This window comes from Equus caballus, chromosome 19 (genome assembly GCF_041296265.1).
Source record: "Equus caballus isolate H_3958 breed thoroughbred chromosome 19, TB-T2T, whole genome shotgun sequence".
Classification (NCBI taxonomy): domain Eukaryota; kingdom Metazoa; phylum Chordata; class Mammalia; order Perissodactyla; family Equidae; genus Equus; species Equus caballus.
In genome coordinates, this window is record NC_091702.1 from 6099813 (window position 1) to 6121861 (window position 22049).

Consider the following 22049-nt stretch of genomic DNA (forward strand, 5'->3'; position numbering starts at 1 on the left):
GTCACAGGCCTGGCCTGCTGTTCCACACTGTGTTCCCACAGCACCTTCTCTGTGCCTGAGCCCCAGAGGGTGGACCAGCCACTCCAATCCCTGGGTGGCTGTCCTTGCACTGGAAGGCCTGGTCATCAGCCAATCTAACAGAGAGCCTGTGTGAGTCTGGTCTTCCACCTGACACTCTTTTCCCAAAGGGCCTGGACATAGCCTGCCCCATCCTCCACGCTCGAGCATCAGGACTGAGGTTGGAGGCAGATTTGTGACCAGGCTGCTCACCACCTACTGTTCTGGGCCCCAGTGGCGGTGCTTAGGAGAGGTGCATGTGCAGAGGGCAGGGAGAGGGAGAGGGAAGTGTGGAAGCGAGGAGTCTCTCAGTGGCCGACTCAGCCCAGCCTCTCCTCTGCTTCCCATGGCGGGACTGCGACCCCGTGAACAGGTCTCTTTGATTCATTTCCTCCTGTAGGGAAGACCGCAGACCTCAGGCCTCCCACAGAAACCCCAAGAGGTGTGAGATCCAGGGTCTGCCAGTCCATCCATAGCCACAGTCCCCATGGTCTCCTAGCCCCTTCTGTGGACACAGGAGGCCCTCCCGCTGGACCCAACACCACTCATGGTCTTAGTTGGTCCTTGAAGTCTGTCATCGTGGTCTGACTATGAGAGGATGCGTCCATATCTAGAGGAGGCCAAGAGGGTGTGACATCTAACGTCCTCTGGGCATGAATACTCACGATGCCCAGAAGTGAGCTTCTAGCTCTCAGGCTAGAATTGAGCCCCAGGGATAGTGTCTGCTTCCTTCATTGGACATCCTTAGTGTGTAGGAAAGGGAATGAATGTAGTAGGAGCTTAACATATAGTATTGAATGAATGAACCCCATCCAGAGCCTTCCCAGAATTCTGAGTGGGCCTGCACCTCCTCTGCTGCCCACAGAGACCACTGCTCTGGCCGCACCGAAGTCAAGGACCAGGATCAGCTAGATGGACTCGCTAAATTGTCTTGCCAATAGGAAAACAGTTTGCTTTCATGTACTTTTCCACACTCAGGAAGGCCACAGGCCAGCGAGGGGAGAGGCAGGGAGTCTCCTCACTGGGGACGGAAGCTGTAAGCGTGAGGACACGCAGCATGAGCAGCAGCCCCTTCTGTGGAGTCCGGCACCAGGCAAGCGTCTGCCGTGCTTTCTCCCGTGATTTCCTTCAGTGACCCTGTGAGGTTTACCCTCTTACCACCCCACTATTTGGATGAGCAAGGTGACGCTCAGAGAGGTGTGGGGACGTTCCCAAGGCACACGTTTATTAGGTGGGAGACTCCCTGCTGTGCTGTGGAGGGGTGGGCACTCACCTCTGGAGCAGCTGGTCCAGGACCTGTGGGGTCGGGTAGAAGGCCTGGTACACACACGGGAAGGTGGTGACGGAGATGGATCTGCCGTGGAAAGATGGTTGCAGGCAGCCTACCACCTTCTGCACTGCGCCTGCCTTGAGGGTCAGCATCGTGCGGGCCTCAGCCACGGACAGGGTGGGTTCCTTGGCATAGCACGTGGACAAGGAGGGACACAGAGTCAGTGGAGTCACCATGAACCACCAGGGGCATCAGGGTCTGGAGCTCAGACCAGAACCTCCCAGCACCTCAGGAAGTTGTGCAAGAGGGACGAGAGCCCGCCTTGAAAATGGTTTTAGACTTAAAAGTACAATTTGATTTTTAGGGGAATGACAAACACTCAGTACCTTCAAGGCATTCTGTGACCTGAGGAACAATCGCACCGCTGTGCATTAAGAGCCTGAGGTAAGAGCATTATCCCAGGGAGTCATCAATGAACATCCCCACCACAGACAGGAGCAAAGAGATGATTAGTGACCTTCCGCCAATCTGCGGTTCTATGTCATGGCAGACCTGGAAAACTTAGAGTCTGTTCGGACACGCTTAAAGTGTGCCCTGCAGTGTTGGCTCAAATGGCAACAGAATTGGGTCATGTCAAGGTCCAACAGCATCGAGAGGCTGAATCACTGTGCAAAATGTCCACCTCTGTGGAATATGATGAAGTCACTTAAGGCCTCAGCTCCTGACCTGAGCGGCCTACAATGAGTTGCCGTGTTCTGTGCAATGACAAGTAGCAGAGAAATGTATAGGATCCTGTAATCCCACCGCCATCCTCTTTATGTGTAAATCAGCCTGGCAAGTGTGATGATTCCTGAGGCTTGGAGCAGGTCTGCAAGGACAGTGGCCTGAGTGCTACAGCTTCCCAGCCGGGAAGTTACATCAATCAAAACAGGAGCAAAATGCTAAGGTCCTCATGGCCTCGTGAAAAGTGATAACAACATTAAACATTTCCTCTATGATTCCAAGAAACGTGAAGAGTGTCTTTCCACCCTACCCCACAGCTGGCTCGGGAGGAGAGGAGGCCCAGACTCCTTCAGGAGCAAGGCCGTAGGACACTCCGTTGGGAAAGCCCTGTGAGGGCCCCAGGGGTGTGCTCAGATTCAGACCTGGGTTCCAGGCCCACGCTGAACATCTTGGGGGGGTGGGGGTAAAGACCTTCTGCTCCTGCTCTCACCTCAGACCGGCACAGGATGCTGCTGGTGGCCTGCTGCTCCTGCCCCTTGACTAGGGAGGGAGAGAAGTCGAACCCAACACATAACTCTTCAAACATCTCCTGAGTGGAGTTCTGGAAAGACAATGCCCGGCAGACGGGCCAGGAGGCATCAGGAGCCTGCTGGACATCGCCATAGGGGGACACCCCCATGAGGATTTCTGCTCCCTAGTTCAGGCACACAGGGACATCTGCACAGACATCTGACCAGGGAGGGAACTAGATGAAACTTCTAAGGCTCGGGATTAACACAAGGGCAGAGGAGCTTGATCCCCAGCACCCACCTGCTCAGCTTGCCAGCCTGGGGTATGAATATCACAGACTCACCAGTTTTACAGCACGTAACAAACTGCTCTGATTCGAAGTGTTTTGTGAGATGACAAGGTGCAGAGAAATGTATAGAATCCTGTAATCCACGCCCATGCTCTTTGTGTGTAATCAGCCTAGCAAGTGTGATGATTTGTGAGGCTTGGAGCAGGTCTGCAAGGACAGTGGCGCTGAGTGCTACAGCTTCCCAGCCGGGAAGTTACATCAATCAAAACAGGAGCAAAATGCTAAGGTCCTCATGGCCTCGTGAGAAGTGACAACAACAGTAAACCTTTCCTCTACGATTCCAAGAAACATGTGGAGAGTGTCTTTCCACCCGAGCCCTCAGCTGGCTGGGGAGGAGAGGAGGCCCAGACTCCTTTGGGAGTAAGGCCGTAGGACACTCAGTGGGAAAGCCCTGTGAGGGCACCAGGGGTGTGCTCAGATTCGGACCTGGGTTCCAGGCCCAACCTGGACATCTTGGGGTGGTGGGCGGGGAGACCCTCTGCTCCTGCTCTCACCTCAGACCAGCACAGGATGCTGCTGGCGGCCTGCTGCTCCTGCCCCTTGACTAGGGAGGGAGAGAAGTCGAACCCATCATGTAGCTCTTCAAAGATCTCTTGCGTGGAGTTCTGGAAAGACAGTGCCCGGCAGATGGGCCAGGAGGCATCAGGGGCCTGCCTGCACATCGCCACAGGGGGACACCCCCATGAGGAATTCTGTTCCCTAATTCAGGCACAGAGGGACGTCTGCACAGACATCTGACCAGGGAGGGAACTAGATGAAACTTCTACGCCTCAGGATTAACACAAGGGCAGAGCAGCTTGATCCCAGCACCCAGCTGCTCAGGCTGCCAGCCAAGCCCCGGGGTATCAATATGACAGACTCACCTGGCTGACAGCACATAACCCTCTCCTCCTGCCCAGGAGGGACCCACTCCTCACCTGCTGCCTTCCCGCACAGCGCCCACGCGTACACACACACACCGACACTCACACACAAACCCTCACACAAGGTGCAAGGGCTATGGGGCTGCTCAGGTGGGATCCGAGTTGTGTCCTGCCCTACAGTGGGCTGCCCTGGGCTGCCCCACATTACCTTTGGGTACCTCCTGCCAAATTGGCCATGAGGCTTGATCCGATGTCCACAACAACACAACAGTCTCACACTCTGGGCTTTCCTGAGCCTAGAGCCTCTGAAAACTGGTACACAACAAGTAAACATGTTGTACTCTGAAGTGTCGCCAGTCAAATGAACTGGCTAGGGGTCTGTCTCTAGAATTAACTGCCTGGTTACCAGAGTTCTAAATCTGTTGGGGTCTATCGCCAAGGAAGTGAGGTCACTTTTTCAAGATTCCATTACCTGGGCTGCTTCCTGTAATCGGACCTACCCAAACCACCCCCATGTCTTCTTCTTAACTCTACATGAGGAGCTTCCACAGCCCCAGCCACAGCTCCCTGGGAATGTGATGAGGGTCCCAGCTTTGAGGAGGCAGAGCAGAATTCAGACCTCCTTTGTCTTACCAGTTCTCTGTCCTGGAAAACTCATTGTGCCTCTCAGGGCCTCCCCAGTCTCCAAACCTGCCCAAGGGGAATCTGCCTAGAATCTACTTGCTAGGGACATCAACAGGTGTATATGAAATAATATCCATACCACCTGTGAGGTGGTGTCAAGTGCAAGGAATGCACAAAGAGATGGAAGAATTACGAGAAGGGATGTAGCATGAACACCACTCAAACCAGGCCTGGGTTCAGCAATGCGCTATTGCAACAGGCACTTCCTCTCTTGGCCTCATTTCAATGTCAGCACAAGGAGAGGGTTGATGAATGAAATCCAGACACTGTCATCCTCTGGATTCAAACCTCTCCATTGTTTCCTCTTCTGTTTAGAAAGAGACCCAAGAGCCTCATCTTGATCTGTGAGGTGGGCAGCCTTCACCGTGGCTCCCAGAGATCCCCACCCGTGGTACACACATCCCTCACAGATTCCTGTGTGACCGCTGAGTGCTTAGTGACTGGCTCTCGCCAACAGAACACAGCCAATGTGGACGAGTGTCATGTCTAAATTTTAAACACAGAAAGTCTCTCACTTCTTTCTTATTCCCTCTCTTAAGTTCCGTCTCTCTCTCTTTCCCGTGTCTCTCTCGCTCTCCTGTCCCTGAGCTGTGGAATCAAGCACACACGTTTTGAGCTGCCATACACAGAGGCCCACATGGGAGAGAACCGAGGCAGCACCCAGGCCAACAGACAGAAAGGAACCCATGCTCTGAGTCCAAAGTGCACCTCGACTCCTTTGAGTGAACCTGAGAGGAAATTCTCTGCCAGTCGAGCATCACTTGAGGCCGCTGCCGCGGCCTTGAGGCATCTTGAGCAGAAGAACCAAGCTAATCTATGTCTGATTCCTCAACCACAAAAATTGTGAGATATGAGGCATTTGCCGTTTACAGATGCAAGGCACTGGAACCGTGATTTCAGGCCCCAGGATCTGGCCCTGCCCTCCGCCGCCTCCTCTCTCCCCCCAGGCTCCCTCCAGCCACACTGGCCATCTTTCTCACATCCTCTGGCCAAACCCCCTTCTGCCCATGAGCGTCTACAGCAGGGGTGCCTTCTCCCTGACACGCCGCTCCCAGACTTGTGCAGGGCTGGCTCCCTCTTGTCATTCTGGTCCCAGGAAATGTCACCCCAGTGAGGCCTTTCAGACCCCTACCCGGTGACCCCCAGCCCTCCCACACAGGCCCCTGAATGTCCCCTCAGCGCTGGCTCTTTCCCCTCTCATGTCTTTGCTTTCATGCTTTTGTCCTTGTCCCCTCCAGAGTGTGAGCTCCTGACCGGCAGGGACCACTCAGTCACTGTCAGCCCTGCACTTACACCCACCTGAGCACCTGGCACAGGGTGAGTGCTCGGTGCACAGTCGCTGAGTGAAGAATTGTGAAACTCGTGTCCCCTCCTCCTGCTCTTCACCAAGTCAGACTGTGGAGAGGAGCGCTAGTACCAGGAGGAGTGAGTTCTCTCTGAGGCGGGGCACAGCCGGAAAGGCCTCTGCACAGCTATTCACTGCTCCAGCAGCTGAGGCAGGCTGAGTGGGCGCCGTGTAAGTTTAAGAAGTCAGCACAGGGACTGGATGCACACAGCCTGCGCAATGACACCACCAGTTCACTTAACATCCGTCACCGAAAACAGAAAAGTAAGTGTTTGCTTGTGATGAGAAGTTTAGCTTCTTGGTTCTTAGCAATTTTGAAATGTACCACACAGCAGTGTTAACTTAGGCAGTGCTGTGTGGCAATTACATCCCAATAGAAGTGACAACAGTGAAAACCCAACCTCATTGGGCACCACTGACGCTGGAGGCTGCCTGCCCCCTGGTGGCCAGCACCAGCACTGCAGCCCTGGCAGAAGCCACCACACAGGAAGTCTCTTTGGGTGTCCTCAAGGCAGAGGCTCCCCACTGTCCCAGGGGTAAAGGAGCAGGACCTGCAGGCTTCCAGGCCGTGGGAGGAACCTCAGGAGCCTCCCTCTCCCTCATCTTTCTGTCCCTCCACTTGGGTGTCCTTTTTTCTCAGGAGGCATCCTGACCTCAACCAAGGCAATGATTCTCCTCTCCAGCCAATTGAGGACCTCGGGGGTCCAACAAGGACTGGTCTTGTCCCTGGACTCTGGCCTTAGTTCACAGTGCTCTGGCATGTTCTTCCTTATCCCAAGTTCTCATCCACCCGAACCCCCAAACCTCTCTCAGTTCTAAAGGATCTCCTGCAGGTGGGAAAGCATTTTCTCAGGTGCTCAGAGCACAGGGCGTCATCGATGGAGAACCAAGGGCCATAGACGCTTCGTGAGCATCATACGGAACCCAGGGAGTCACCCGCTGGACGCACTCCACTTTACACAGGAGGACACCAAGGTCTTCTCTCCTCTACCCAATGTCTACACAAGAGGAGAACGGCTCCTCAGAGTAGCAGGTGCCCACAGAAGTGGACTCCAGCTCCCCAGTCCTGTGCCCTCCAGGCTGGGTCAGGGATGCCCTTGGAACAGGTACACACCTAGAAACCTCAGGGATTCTTCGGTCCGTCTCGGGCCTTCTGGTCATGTAGCCAGGAGGACGGATGCTACTGTTCATGGCAGAGCTGCCTCCAACTGCCTTCTCCTCGGCCTCTTGTCACTTCCCTGGTGTCTGCTCTTTCCTGGGGTCCCTGCATGGTCCACACAGGAGAAATCGGTGTGAGTGTGCCTGTGCATGATTGGATGCGAACAGGAAGATGGCCCCCCCATGGACGGGGTGGGCAGGGCTCCCCTAGGACCATGAGGTCCCTGTTTCCAAAGAAAACCCGAAGGGAAGGGGTTGAGCCTTGGCCGAGGAAGCCAGAGCCCTGCCGGATTCTCTGGATTCTGACCCCCTCCTGAGGTCTGGGTCAGTCCCTCCAACTTTCTGGGCCTCAGATTCCCAAATGGACAAAGAACACGTTTTGTAAGAGCAAAGTCAAAATGGACCCTCTGCAAATGAAACAAGTTCCATGCTTTGACCTCCCCCCACTGCTTATCCTCCAAGGAGACTTCGAACCTACACGGTGTCTATTACTGGGTAAAATCACCCTCAGCACACAAAACTGATAATGGTTAAAATGGCACACGGTGAACTTTATCAGTGACTAAATATCGATGGAAGAAGAAATACATCCGAATATATTTTGATATGACTGATAAGATTCAGGAAAGTTTACTTGCTAGAAAGAATAACACCTAAACAAAACTTAAAATGTCAGAACCTGTAGTCAGTACATTATGAGGTAGATTAAAAGAAATTCAGTCATTTGCATAACAATTAATTGATTCTGAGAAAAAATAGATTCAGTGAATTAATAACAAAATGGATACACTGGAATTGTTTTATGGTGCTTATTTTATAGCAGTCAAGGAATTAATACTACTATATTGCATTTTGAAAGTCACTAATAGCGTAAATCTTAGAAGTTCTCATCACAAGAAACACATTTGTAACTCTTGATGATAGACGTCAACCAGACTTCTTATAGTGATCATTTCACAATATACACACATATTGAATCATTCTGATGTAGACCTGAAACTGATATAAAACAAACTTAAATTTAATATTAAAAATGTCTTACTATGTTTTCTCTGAAAAATACATGGTCACAAAAATTTTGCAGAGTTCTGTATAATTCTGATTTCAAGGTTCTCTTAGGCCCAGAATGAAAACATTTGTCTGATCAAAGTTGCCTCAGGTACAAGGGCTGAGACAAACACCAGGGTCAGAATGGAAGGGCACGAATGGAAACACTAAATCATCCTCTGCTCATTTCTTTGTATTTGCACTTTTAACAGAAAATCTATTTTTATTGGCTTAAAACGCACATAATGTGAAACTTACCGTCTGGCCCATTTTTCTGTGTGCACGCCATCAAGCACATTGACTTCCTTACGCGCATCTTCAGTGTGTTGGCCACAGTCGTACGGTGGTGCAGCCATCACCACAGTCCATCTTGAGAACTCTTGTCACCCCACAGAACTGAAGCTCTGTCCCCACTCATCGGTCACTCCCCTTCCCCTGCTCCCACCCCTGGCCAACAGCATCTGCTGTCCGTCTCTCTGAATCTGACCATTTCAGGAATGCCATATAAGTGGAGTCACACAAGGCCAGTATTTTTGGGACTGGTTGATTTCATTTAGCATAATTTCCTAAAGGTTCATCCATGTTGTCTCATATCTCAGAATATCCTTAGTTTTTAAGGATGAATAACATGCAATTGTATATATATACATGCCCATGTTGCTTCTCCATTCATCCCTGGATGGATCCTTGGGTTGTTCCACGTTTCAGCGATCATGAACAATGATGCCGTGAATATGGGTGTTCAAATATGTCTTTGAGACCAACTTTTCAGCTCTGAGGTGTATATATCCTGTAGTAGAATTGTTGGGTCATTTAGTGATTCTATTTTTAATTGTTTTAATGAAATGCCATGCTGATTTCCACAGCAGCTATACCATTTTACATTCCAGCCACAGTGTACGTGGGTCCAATAACTCCACATCTTTGCCAGCATGCCTTTCTTCACTGTCTGATTTTTGGGGGTGCCGTCACATGGATGTGAGGTGATGTCTCATTGAGATTTTGACTTACATTTCCCCAGTGATTAGTCACATTAAGCATCTTTTTAGATCCTTGTTGACCATTTGCGTATCTTCTTGGAGGAAAAGTCTATTCAAGTACTTTGCTCATTTTTGATTTGGGTTGTTTGTTTTTTTGTTGTTGAGTTGAGAAGTTCTATGTCTATTCTGGATATTCAGCCCTTGTCAGATAGATCATTTGCAAATATGGGCTCCCATGCTGCATGGGTTGTGTTTTTACTCTGTTGAGGTTGTCTTCAGAGGCAGAAAAGGTTTTAATATTCACGAATTTTGGCGTCTGTACTCTGTTTTTTATTGCCCATGCCTTGAGTGTCATATCCATGAAATCATCGCCAAGTCCTATTGTGAAACGTTTTGTCCCATGTTTTCCTCAAAGTGTTTCAGTTCTTACATTTGGGTCTTGATCCATTGAGAATTAAGTTTTATATCTGGTGTGAGGTCAGAATCCAAGTTTAGATTTTGCATGAAAATATCCACTTTTTCAGGAACCACTGGTTGAAAAGACTGTCTTTTCCACGTTGAACAACCTTGGCCACCTTATTTCTGGGCTCTCTATTCTGTTCCGATGCTCTATGTGTCTGTCTTTATGCCGTTACAATGCTGTTTTGATACTGTAGGTTTGCAGCAAGTTTTACATCAGTAAAAAGAGAGTCCTCCAACTTAGTACTTCCTTTGAAGACTATTTTAGACATCTGGGCATACTTGAGATTCCATATGAATTTTAGGATGGGTGTCTTTCAGCACAAAATGTCCTTGGGATTTTGATAAGGACTGCATTTAATTCGTTCATCTCTTTGGAGGAAGCTGACATCTTAACAACAAGGAGGCTTCCAATCCACGATCACAGGACGCCTCTCATTTCTGGTAGTGCCGGGTGGTTGTTCAGGTGGAGGGGACAGCACTCTTCCAAGTAGTCACGCAGGGTCCCAGAATTCCTCCACACTGTGCCTTCAGCATTTCCTCAGAACTCATCGACATCTGCATCCAGTCAAGGGAGAGAAAAAGGCGTGTCAAATGCATGTGGGAAGTTTTCAAGGACTGGGTGTGGATGTAGCACACGTCTGTGCCACCCTCTCCCCTGGCCAGAACTACGCACGGAACCAGCAGACCCTAACAGTCGGCACTGCAGGCAGAACCAGCGGACCCCACCAAATTTGGGACTGTGGACTAACCAAGGGCTAGAGACTCAGCGTCCCAGGGAACCATCTGCCAGCTCCAGCTGCCTGCTACCACTTTGACTGGCACTGTGGACGAACCCAGGGCTGAGACAGATGCTCTGCTAGAGCATCCTGTCAGACTACACTGGCCCGTTAACCTGCGCCTGGAAAGTCACTTAGCTCAGGAGCTCAATGCAGGGAGAGTGGAGCTGAGATGCACGAGACACTTACCCACAGCCCTCAGAGACAGCAAAAAAGACGGAGAATCCAAAGGCTTCATGGGTACCAATGCATGTGTTTCTCATCCCCGAAGCCATGAGAAGTCTCCTTCGAATCCCGCTGCTGCCACCAAGCTGTTAAGAAAGAAAATACAACTGTGTAAGTCTAAAGAACTTCATTGCTTTATTCACAAATTCCTGCATCCGGAGGCATCCAATCTAGCAGATAGAAAGCAGCTCCAAGGAGCTGTACAGAATGAAAGACTTTGAAAGGCAGAAGGGAGAAGAAAAAGAAGTCACAGCAGGCGGGAAGATCGCTCGGTTATTGCAAGGTTACTTTCCTCAGGGGACAGCAGCAGTCTATGACGTGGAATACCTACCTAGTGCTGATTGGGGGATTCCTAATCCACTGGTTTAAGATTCTGTTTCCGGGAGAGTCGAAAATCTAATGAAGTCAAGACTCAGTTTGGTGAGGTGGGTAAGAGGCTCCTCTTGGGGCCCGCCGTCTGGTTTTGACACATGACTCTGCTGGCCCCCTGCTGGCCCCAGGTACACCCGGGTTTCCCTTCCTGACCATTGTTGGTCACACATCCATTGCCCCTGCCTCCAGTTCTCCCCCTTCCACACCGCAATCCCCGCCATGACTCCCTCTGACACTGTCACGACTTCTCCCACCACACTGCCCTGCTTTCCACAAGGCCAGCAAGAGGCTTCGTAAGCACCACTTCATCAGTCCAGTGGGCTGAGCGGGCTGCCCAGCATCGGGACTCAGAAACTGGTGGGCCTGTCACATGGCCTCCAATCACCGGTACCCCAGCTGAAGTGCCTGCCCTGATGAGAAACTCAATTTTAGCCAGCTCCATCGAACAGCATCTTTGCCCCAAGCTTCCCTTCAAAATACTCCACACATTTTCTGCCCCAGCTGTTTTTTGAGGAGTCATTTTGGGGGAGCCTTTGAGGCCACCTTGGTGATTCTGTGCCCGGGCACAAGCAGCTCTTGGCCCACACACGCTTTGATTGTATCACCTGGAATCATAGAGCACAGGGAGCCAGTGGATGGGCACCAATCACTGGTTTGACTACCAAGAGCCCTGTGAATATTTTAAAGTGGGAACGTCCACTTTCGGGTCTTCCTGTGGGCGCACGTCACAAGGCGCTCCCTGGTACCCCGCTCTCCCCCACATCCTCTGACCAGCTTTCCCCAGGCGATGTTCTGCAGTACATCATTGTCTCCACCGACCTGCCCCTAGAGGTGCACCCCACAGGCCACAAGTCCCTGAGTTTCCTGCCCTGACAGGCTACCACCGACCCAAAGAGATATGTCTGTTCTACTAGGATGACTGGACTGGCATAGAGGAGTGGCCCTAGCCACAGAAAAGCAGGTAATTGAGGCCACCCAGAAGTGTGGACAAACAACCCAACACGGACAGCAGCTCCATGAGACTCTATTCTACTCCTTGTAGGACAGTCGTCTAAGTCTCTGCCAAATGGTTTTAGGAAACCACCTGGCCTCAGACTATCTCTACTGGCCAAGGAAGGAGGGGTCGGGGCCCTCCCATGGTCTACCACCTGCATGTACATCAACAACTGACAAGTTCAAACCTACCTACACCAGAGGGTCCAAGAGGTGAGAATATTGTCGAGTATAACCGAGATCTCTGAACAGATTCCCAGGGCCCCCAAGACCACTGAGCTATTTTCTCGGCTGGTCTTTTCAAGGTGGAGACCATGACTATGGACTGGATCTCAGACTGTTGCTTGTGTGATTTTCGTACTTGCCTCTAGACCCTAATCAGATGTTTACTCTCAGGGCTACACCGTGCCTTACCCCTAATAGCTGCATGAATTACCCTAATTTCAAATTTTCACTGAAGAAAATCTGCTCAGCATAAAATACACCATTTTCAGTATTTGAAAGTACACAAGTCAGTGAGGTTTAGGACAATGAGAATGTTGTGTGGCTATCACTACTATCTAATTCCAGAACATTTTTAATACCTTGAAAAGAAACCACACTCACTCCCTCTGTGCTTTGCCCTAACCCAAGGCCATGGAAGCACCTCATCTGTTTCCTCTCCCTGCGGATTTGGTATTCTGGACATTTCATTCAAATGGAATCAAAGAAACTGTGGCTTTGTGTACCACTGCAATTAGACACTTTTTTTAAGGATCATCCAGGGCCGAGCACGTCGCAGTGCTTTCTTCCTTTTTAGGGCTGTGTTATATCCCATAGTATCAATATGCCACATTTGCTTTATGTGTTCATAATTTGGTAGAAAGTTGGGTTTCTTTCACTTTTGGACTACTGCGAATACTGCTGCTTCGAATGTCCATGGACAGGTTTTCCTGTGAGTGACCATATGTTTTCCATGTTCTTTTGGAGCTGCCTCACAACGGACTATCCAGCTCAATGGTACTGATTGCTCGAAGATCTTAAGAAATGCAAGGCTATTCTCTACAGTGGCTGCATCATTTTACATTCTCACCAGTGATGTATGAGGGCTCCCCTTGCTCCTCATCTTTACCAACACTTGTGATTTTCCTTTATGTTGAATACAGCCTACATACTGAGTTCGAAACAGTAGCACATTGTGGTTTGAATTTCCGTTTCCCTAATCATGAATGACATCGAGCATCTCTCTTGTGCTTATGGGCCATCTGGATATCTTCTGGAGAAATGTCTATTCCAACCGTTTGCCTATTTTAATTGTTTTATTTCTCTTTTATTACTGACTTCTAAGAGATATTTATGTATTCTGAAGACTACATTATACAAGTTGAAAGTCGGAGAATTCAAGACCCCACTTTCAACAATGGATAGAACATCCAGACAGAAACTAAGGAAACGGCAGAAATAAATGACATTAAATACTAAGAACATTGTATTGAAGAGCAGCAGAATACACATTCTTCTCAAGAGCACACAGAATATTTTCCAGAAGAGTTCATGTTTGAGGTCACAAAACAAATCTTAACAAAATTAAGACGACTGAAATTATACCAAGTATCTGTCCTGAACACAATGGCATGAAACTAGAAATCAACATCGCAAGGAAACCTGCATCATTCCTGAGAGACGGAAATTAAACAGCAGCCTCTTACACAGACATTAGGTCAAGGAGGAAATCAAGAGGGAAATTTAAATATAGCTCAAGACAAACAAAAAGAATTAAAAACACAACAAAACTACGGGATGCAGCAAAAATAATACTAAGAGGGAAGTTTACAGTGATTAACTTGTAACATCTTAAAGAATGATCTCAAATTAACAACCTAACTGACAACACACAGCACTAGAAAAAGGGAAAACTGAACCCAAAGTTAGCAGAGAGATGGATGTCACAAAGGTGAGAACAGAAAAAAGGAAATAGAGGAGGAAGGCAAAAGATTAAAAGGATGAGCTAATGTTTTGAAAAAAGAAAATGGACCAATGCTTAGAAGATAGAATGCCTCAGTAAAGACAGAAGAAGCAAGTAAAGTAAATGAGAATTGAAAGAGCAGGTCTTACAACTGATGCATCAGAAATAAAAAGATCATAGAGATGCTTCTGAGCTCTGGCTCACTAACACAATGGGTGACCCAGCAGACTGAGTAAGTTCCTAGAAGCAACCTACCCAGTCTCACCCATGAGGAAACAGACAACTGAAGAGACCAGTGACAGAGAAGGAGGCTGAGTCAGTGATCACAAATCTCCCACAAGGAGGAGAGGGAGTGAGGGCCCGACTTCATCGCAGACGCAGAGCCGGCCTGCCCAGCAGCAGGCTGACTCCTATGCACCTGCTGGCGCCCTGCATGCTCCTGCAGACGCAGGCCCCTGGCTCACCCTGGCTCACGCCAGCTCTAGTGGCCTCAAGCAGAGTCCTTGGCACCAGGGACTCAGCAGGCTCCAGAAACCCAGGCCCCCATCTCAGCCTAGTGCCTGCCATCTTCAGCAGCCCGAGGTGGCTCCCGTGACCCCAAGTTTTGTCCCTGGGACCAGGCTCCTGGTGGGTAGTGCAGGATCCACACTGTGGCTGATGCAGTGCCTGCCTTCTCCCGTGGCCTCAGGCAGCTTCCATGGCAGGGCTCCCAGTGGGTTCTGACAAACCAGCACCCCAGCTCACTTCAGCATTTACTGACTCCAGCGACCCCAGGCAGATCCCAGGGCACCAGGCTCCCGATGGGCTCCTGGGAACTCAGGCCCATGTCTCACCAGGGCACCTTACAGGTCCAGCAGCCCCAGGCAGCTCCCAGGGAAACAGGCTCCTGGCAGGCCCCTCCAAAACCAGGTCCCCAACTAACACATGTGCTTGCTGACTCAGGTGGCCCCCGACAGCTCCCACGGCACCAGGCACCAACAGCTTCCCAGGAACCCAGGCTTCCACCTTAAAACAGCACCTGCTGGCTCCTGCGACCCCTGGCTCATCCCATAGCTCCTGGCTCCCAGCTGGCTCCCAGGATCCCAGACTTCTGACCCACTCCAGCACATGCTGTCTCTCATGACACCTGGCTCTGCCAGACTCCCGTGAACAAAGACTCCCAGCTCACCTCAGCACCAACCAACGCCCATGGCCCCAGATGACTCCTGCCGCCCCCGGTTCTCAATCACCACGTGCAAACCCATGCTCCAGGGCTGGTACTCACCAACTCAGGTCCCAGCTGTGCCCAGGACCAGACTGGATGACATGCACCAAGCTTTCCACTCACCCCAGCACCGGGCTGCCCAAGGACTCCAGCAGCAAGCCTGCCCCGGGACCCCACCAGATGGCCCACATGGAACCCCGAGATGGGCTCACTGTGCCCAAGCCCGTCAGTAAAGCCTGGGAGAGGTGCCCACTTCCTCAAATTTTCTGACCTCACAGCAACGCCACAAAGATTGTGAATAATCAAAGACCCATAACACCACCAAAGAGAATTATAAAACTCCAATGTCTGAAGAAGAAATGGGGATATAAGAACTATCTGACCAACGCTTCAGAACACTGCTCTTGCAAAATTCAGTCAGCTATTGAATTCAGATCCCTACTAACGGAAGTTAGGAAAATCGTGCAAGAACAAATGAGATGATCAACACAGAAATAGAAATCATTAAGGCAAAACAAACAGCAATACTAGAGTTAAAGACACAAAGACTGCACTGAAAAATTCCATAAAGAGCTTCAAAATCAGATTCAACAAGGTAGAAGCAATAAGTAGTGAAGAAGAAAACATGACGTTTGAAATCATCCAGTCAAAGGAGCAAGAAGAAAAAGCATGAATAGGGGTGAGGAAAGCCGATGTAAATTATGGGATCCCATAACCAAAACAGCTGTGCATTATTGGATCACCAGAGGAAAAGAGAGGGAGAACGGAAAACAAAGTTGATTAACAAAAATAATCGCTGACAAGTTCCCAAATCTGGAGAGAGATTTAGACATCCACGTTCAGGAAGCTAATACGTCACCCCAACATTTCAGACTCAAATCATCTTCTCCAAGGCAGATTATAATAAAACTATCAGAACTCAAAAAAGGATCATACAACATGATCAAGTCCAACATTTGCAAATCAATAAATGTGACATGCCACACTAATCGAATGAAGGCGAAAATCAGAAAATTAACTCAGCAGATGTAGAAAAAGCATTTGACAAGATCCAGCACCCCTTCAAGATAAAAACTATCAATACATTGATTATTGGAGGAACATACACAAACTTAATAGAAGGTGTACACGACAAACACACACGTAAGAGCATACTGAACGGTGAAAGGCTGAAAGCTTTCTTGCAAAAGATCGAGAGCAAGCCAAGGGTGCCCACTCTCAACAAGACTTAGGAAGGCTTAATCAGAGAAATTTGGCAAGAGAAAGGAATAAAACGCATCCGAACCTCAAAGAAAGAAATATAAGTACCTCTGTTTGCAGACGGTATGATCTTATTTAGAGAAAGTCCTAAAGACTTTCCCCTAAACTGTTAGAATAAATGAATTTAGTGAAGCTTCAGGATACAAATACACAAATCAGTGGCGTTTCTGCACGCTAGCAATGAGCCATCTAAAAAAGATATGAATGAAACAATCCTGTCTACAAAAGCATCACAAACAATGAAATGCTTAAGAATAAATTTAACCAAGAAGGTGAACCATCTATACACTGCCAGCTATAAGACAGTGATGAAACAAATTGAAGAAGACACAAAGAAATGGACAGACATCCTACATTCACGGATCAGAAGGAATTAATGGTGTTAAAACTACCACCCAATGCTATCCAATGCCATCTCAAGATTCAACGCAATTCCCATTAAAATTCCCAGGGTATTTTTAACAGAAACAGGAAAAACAATCCTAACATTCTTATGGACCCACAAAAGACCTCAAATAACCAAAGCAATGCCAAGAAAGAAAATCAAAGCTGGAGACATCACAATTCCTGATTTCAAACTTTATTACAAGGATATGGTAATAAAAATGGTAAGGTACAGGTTTAAAAATAAACACATAGACCCACACAACAGAATCAGGAGCCCAGAAGTAAAACCACACACATACACTCAGCAAACAGTTCACATCTGAGGTAAGAAGATTCAAGGCAGAAAGGAAAGTCTCCACAATAATTGGTGTAGGGAAAACTGGGTAAGCACATGCAGAATGAAATTGGACCCCAATTTCACACCACTCTAAAAAATTATCTCTAAAGGAATTAAAGACCTAAATGTAAAACCCATAACGGTACCACTACTACAAGAAAACATAGGGGAAAAGCCCCTTGAAATTGGTCTTGGCCATGATTATTTGGATGGAACACCGAAAGTTCAAGCAACAAAAGCAGAACTTAGCAAGTGCGATTACATCAATCCATAAAGTTTCCTCACAGCAAAAGAAACAATCAGCCAAAAAAAGGGGGTTAATATCCACAATATATACGGAATTCTTACACGTCAAGAGCAAAGAAACCAAAAGTATGATTTACAAATGGTCAAAGGACTTGAATACTTTTCCAAAGAAGACATAAAAATGGCCAACAGGTACATGAAAAGATGCTCATAATCACTAACCATTGGGGAAATGCAATCAAAACTGTAATGAGCTATCACCTCACACCTACCAAATTGGTTATCCAGAAGACGACAGACAGAAAGCACTGGTGACGCTGCATAGAAAAAGGAACCCTGTGCACTGATGGCATGAAGGTAAATGGGTATAGCCACAGTGGAAAGTAGTGGGGAATCTTCTCAAAGAAATAAAAACAGAACTACTCTAGGATCAAACAGTTCCATTCATGGGTGTATATCCAAAGGAACTGAAATCAATAAGTTGAGGAAATATCTGCATCCCCATCTTCATTTCAGCATTATTCACAGAGCCAGGACATGGAAACGATCCAAGTGCACACCAATGGATAAATATGTAAAGAAAATGTGATATATAGATATGTAACTACAAATATAATATAGAATGCAATATTATTCAGCCATAGAAAAGAATGAAATCTGGCCTTTTGTAACAACATGGATGGACCTTGAGGGCATTATGCTAAGTGAAATAAGTCAGACAGACAAAGAAAAATACTACATGTTCTCACTTAAATGGAATCTAAAAAAACTGAACTCAGTGAAATAGACAGGAGAATAGTGTTTGCTAGGGTCTGCAGGGTGGGGGAAATGGGGACATGTGGGTCAAAGTGTACAAACCTCCGGCTATAAAATGAGTAAGTTCTGGGGATCTAATGTACAGCATGGTGACCATAATTAACAATACTGTATTACATAATTGGAAGCTTATAAGACAGTAAATCTTAAAAGTTATCACTAGAAAAAAAAAGCTAATTATGTGATGGAATAGAGGTCCTAACTCACCTTATTGGGGCAATCATTTCTCAACACATACCTGTATCAAATCATCGTCTTTCACACCTTAAACTGACATATGTTTTACGTCACTAACATCTGAATAAATCTGAAAAAATTCTCCGAACAAATGAAAACTTAGGAGTAGATAACGTACTGATGAATTCCACCAAACTTATAAGGAAACATTAACAACAAACCTTACACTCGTCAAAGAAGTGAAAGAAAGAGAATAGTTCCACACTCATTTTCTGAGGCCAGCATTACCCTGATAGTAACACCAGACAGGGACAACTAAAGAAAATAAATTTGCAGACCATTACCCCTGACGACTAGAGTTGCAAAATCCTCCACAAACTATTTCCCAACAAAATTCACCAGCACATTAAGAGTATACGATGTGACCAAGAGAGATTTGTTCCTGGAATGCAAGGATGGTTCAACATACAAAAATCCATCAATGCAACAGGCCAATCACAAAAAGGAAGGGAAGAAAAAACATTATCATCTCCATCGATGCAGAAAAGCACTGGACAAAATACAACACCCTTTCATGATAACACCATTCTACACATAGAAATAGAAGAAAATGACCTCCACATATTAAAAGCCATATAGGAAAAAGCCGCAGTGAACAAAATACTCAATGCTGAAAGACTGAAAGCTTTTCCTGTCAGATCAGGAATAAGGCAAAGATGTGTGATCTCATCACTTTCATTCAACATAGTACTGGAAGTGCTGACCAGAGCATTTAGGCAAGAAAAAGAAATAAAAGCCATCCAAATTGGAAAGGAAGAAGTAAGACTATCACTGTTTGCAGATGATATACTCTTATACAGAGAAAATTCTATAGAGACCACTGAAAATCTACTCAACCTAATAAATGAATTCAGCAAACTAGCAGGATACAAAGATGGCACACAAAACTCAATGGCATTTCTACACATAAATCATGAAAACTCTCAAAAAGGAAGTTATCAAAAAGACAGTCCCTCAGGCCCCCGCCCATGAATCCATGAGAGAACACGAGGGATGAGAGACACAAGGCAATCAAGCAAGATCCTCATATTTATTGATGGTAAAAAACAGATCTCTATAAGGAGCTTGAATTAAAAAACATAACAAGGCCATGAACCCCATGTAAAATAGCCTTTTACGTGGAAAGCAGTTGATGCTCCTTATTTCTTTAAGCCCATTTTCCCTCATGTCAATACCTTCATAAAAAATCTTGGCCTAGGGAGATGTTATTCCAAAGACCACCCAAATACTGCTTTCCTTAAGACTCTTCATACTCTCCTCAAGCCTCATTTCTATGGGCATCTTCCGGACTCAAAAAAGGTGATGGAGAAAAACCTGCCAACCTTCCTTTTCATTCCATGCAGGAGGAAGAGAATTCTTTAGATGTACTGATCTCAAGTCAAAGGGCAACAGGTATGGACTACAAGGGGCATCTCAAAGGGAACGGAGAAAAAACTTCCAAGAATGACGGAAAGGAAACCACAGGTGGTACCACTAAAGTTGTGGAGGGCCATAAGCTGCCATTCCTTGAAAACAACGGCAGAGCAGGTCATGACAGCAGTAGGGAGAAGGAAAGATGACATGGGAATGACTGCAGAGGGACAGATAACACCCAAGGCCTTGCTCAGACTGTGCATTTGAATCAAGCTCACACAAGTCACAGGCAAACCCAGGGTTCCAGCCCAGGGCTGCGTTCATGATTGGCTTCCCTAAAAAAGCTGCTTCAAGTCAACGCCCAAACTGGATGCCGGACACAGAAGGTGAGCAACAGAGGAGTGGGTGTGGACAGACACCGGGAGGTCACTGTGGCATCTCCAGGTCCCACGATGAACACAAGCGACTGGGACTGATCACTACACACGGGGCCAGAAAGATGAATCCTGCGATAAAAGCATGGAATTACTATTGTTAGTACTTTTACAAAAAATGCTAAAGCAATGAGACCATTGAATCTTTACAATCTGTAACAGCTGAACGAGCGAGCAGCACCTGAGCCGTTCATCATTTAATGTACGAACAAGTAAAATTCGTGTTGTGTATCTAAAGCTCCATTTTGCAAAAATCACTCAGAACAGCAAAGCCTACACAATATAATTACGGTACTTTCTGCTACACAGGAATGCATACAAGGGACAATTAGCATACAGCAAACCGGGATTCCGATGTACTGATCGGGAACTCTAGATGAAGAAAAGGGGCAACAGAATTTGGAGATGAGTCTGCAATATAGTGATGATAAGAGCTGTGCTTATTGAGGGGATGTATTTTATCTGCCACACCTTGTTCTATGTGTTTCCAAGGGATCACCTTTCTAAAAACTACAATTCTATGCAGGAGGAACTATTGCTACCACACTGTTTCACAGCTGGAGGAGCTGAGGCTCAGAGAAATTCACTTCTTCTAGGTTACGCACCTATTAGGTGTCAGGGACAGGATTGGAACCCAGGCAGGTTGACTCCAGAGCGCATGGTCTGAACTCCCATGGTAAACTGCCTCCTAAGGTGTGTCAAGATAGGAAGGAGCGCTTCTCTAAGAGGCAGGCCCGCAATGACTGGAACATCTCATTCGGGAGAGCGGGAAGAGCAGAAGTCTTAGAGTTAGGCCGAACTGGGTTCACATCCAGACTCTGCCAACACCTGTGTGACCACAGAGACGTCACTTCACCTCTGTGATCCTCAGTTTCTTTATCTGAAAACTGAGATGGTCACGCCTACCTTACAGGGTTGAAAAATGAGATCCCACGGAAGGCACTGGGCTCACTGGTGAGGCCTCATGGTAGCTGCTATTTGTTGTTAACCGGAACAGAGCATCTCTGAGAACCCTGGCAGAGTCTCTGTCTGGGAGAACAAGAGAAAACCAAGAAGGCACTTCAGGAAGCTGACAGACTGAGGAAGGGGCAGAGCTAACGGAGCATATAACACTGAGAATTTAGTTTCCTCCTGCAATCAATGGAAAGCTATTGGATGATTTAAATAATAGGGTAATATAGTAATATTTGTACTTTTTAGTGATAAAAGTGCTACATGCCTGTTTTGAAACTTGCAAACAAGATAGAGCTGCTTAGAAGGAAGAGCTCCCCTGACCCTCCCATGAGCACTTAGAAATGTCACTGCAGCAGCCACATGGGAGTTGGACTGAGGCAGAGGACAGTGGTTAGGGTACTTCTCCAGTCCAGGCAGGAGACCGAGGAGGACTGAACTCAGAGGGTGGCAGTGGGGCCGGGCAGGAGGGGACAGAGGAGCTCGTGGGGGAGCTGTGAGAAAGAAGTCTGCAGTCAAGTGGAGAGGGAATCAATGCGATGCTAGGAAAGGAGGTCAGATGGAGAGTCACGTGCCAATGAGAGGAAGCCTTGGGCTTCAAAGGGCGCACAAGTGACCCGGAAGAGAGGAAGATGACAGACCTGCTGGTGTTGAACGGGCTGCGGAGTGGAAGCGATGCAAATGGGTATCCCAGGTCCAGAGCTCCAGTGTCTGGGGGACCCCGGGAATGGTTTATTGCCACCTGCTGATTCAAGGACCATAAGCACACACCTACAGTCAGAAACACTTAAAAGATTACTCACAAACGCAATGTTCTATGAGTTTTAACAGAAAAATTGAGAAACAAGGCTAAGATATCATTTGGCTTTGAACACTGGACTTTGATGAAGAAAGGAGGAAGGAGTAGAAAGACAAAAAGGAACGAGAAGGACGGAGTGGGGTCAGGGACTCAGCAGCACTTGTTAACTGGGCTTCAGACCTTTAGTCAACTGCTTCAGACTCAGGCCATCTGCTTCCTAACGTGACTGACCTGTATCCTCAAGCAGTGTCATTCAAATTAGAAGT

At 47.5% G+C, this 22049-nt stretch overlaps 1 protein-coding gene across 1 annotated transcript in view; it reads right to left on the reverse strand.

Annotated features, from left to right (window-relative positions):
* Window positions 1-5854, reverse strand: part of LOC138919058 (ral guanine nucleotide dissociation stimulator-like) — an 88443-nt gene extending 82589 nt beyond the window's left edge. Inside the window, exons 1-3 of the mRNA XM_070243068.1 lie at window positions 5756-5854; window positions 3404-3514; window positions 1331-1512 (exon numbers count right to left, since the gene is read on the reverse strand). Coding sequence (XP_070099169.1) covers window positions 1331-1479 — 149 coding nt within the window. The 5' untranslated portion in view covers window positions 1480-1512; window positions 3404-3514; window positions 5756-5854. The remainder of the gene's footprint in view (window positions 1-1330; window positions 1513-3403; window positions 3515-5755) is intronic.
* Between the last annotated feature and the right edge of the window lie 16195 nt (window positions 5855-22049).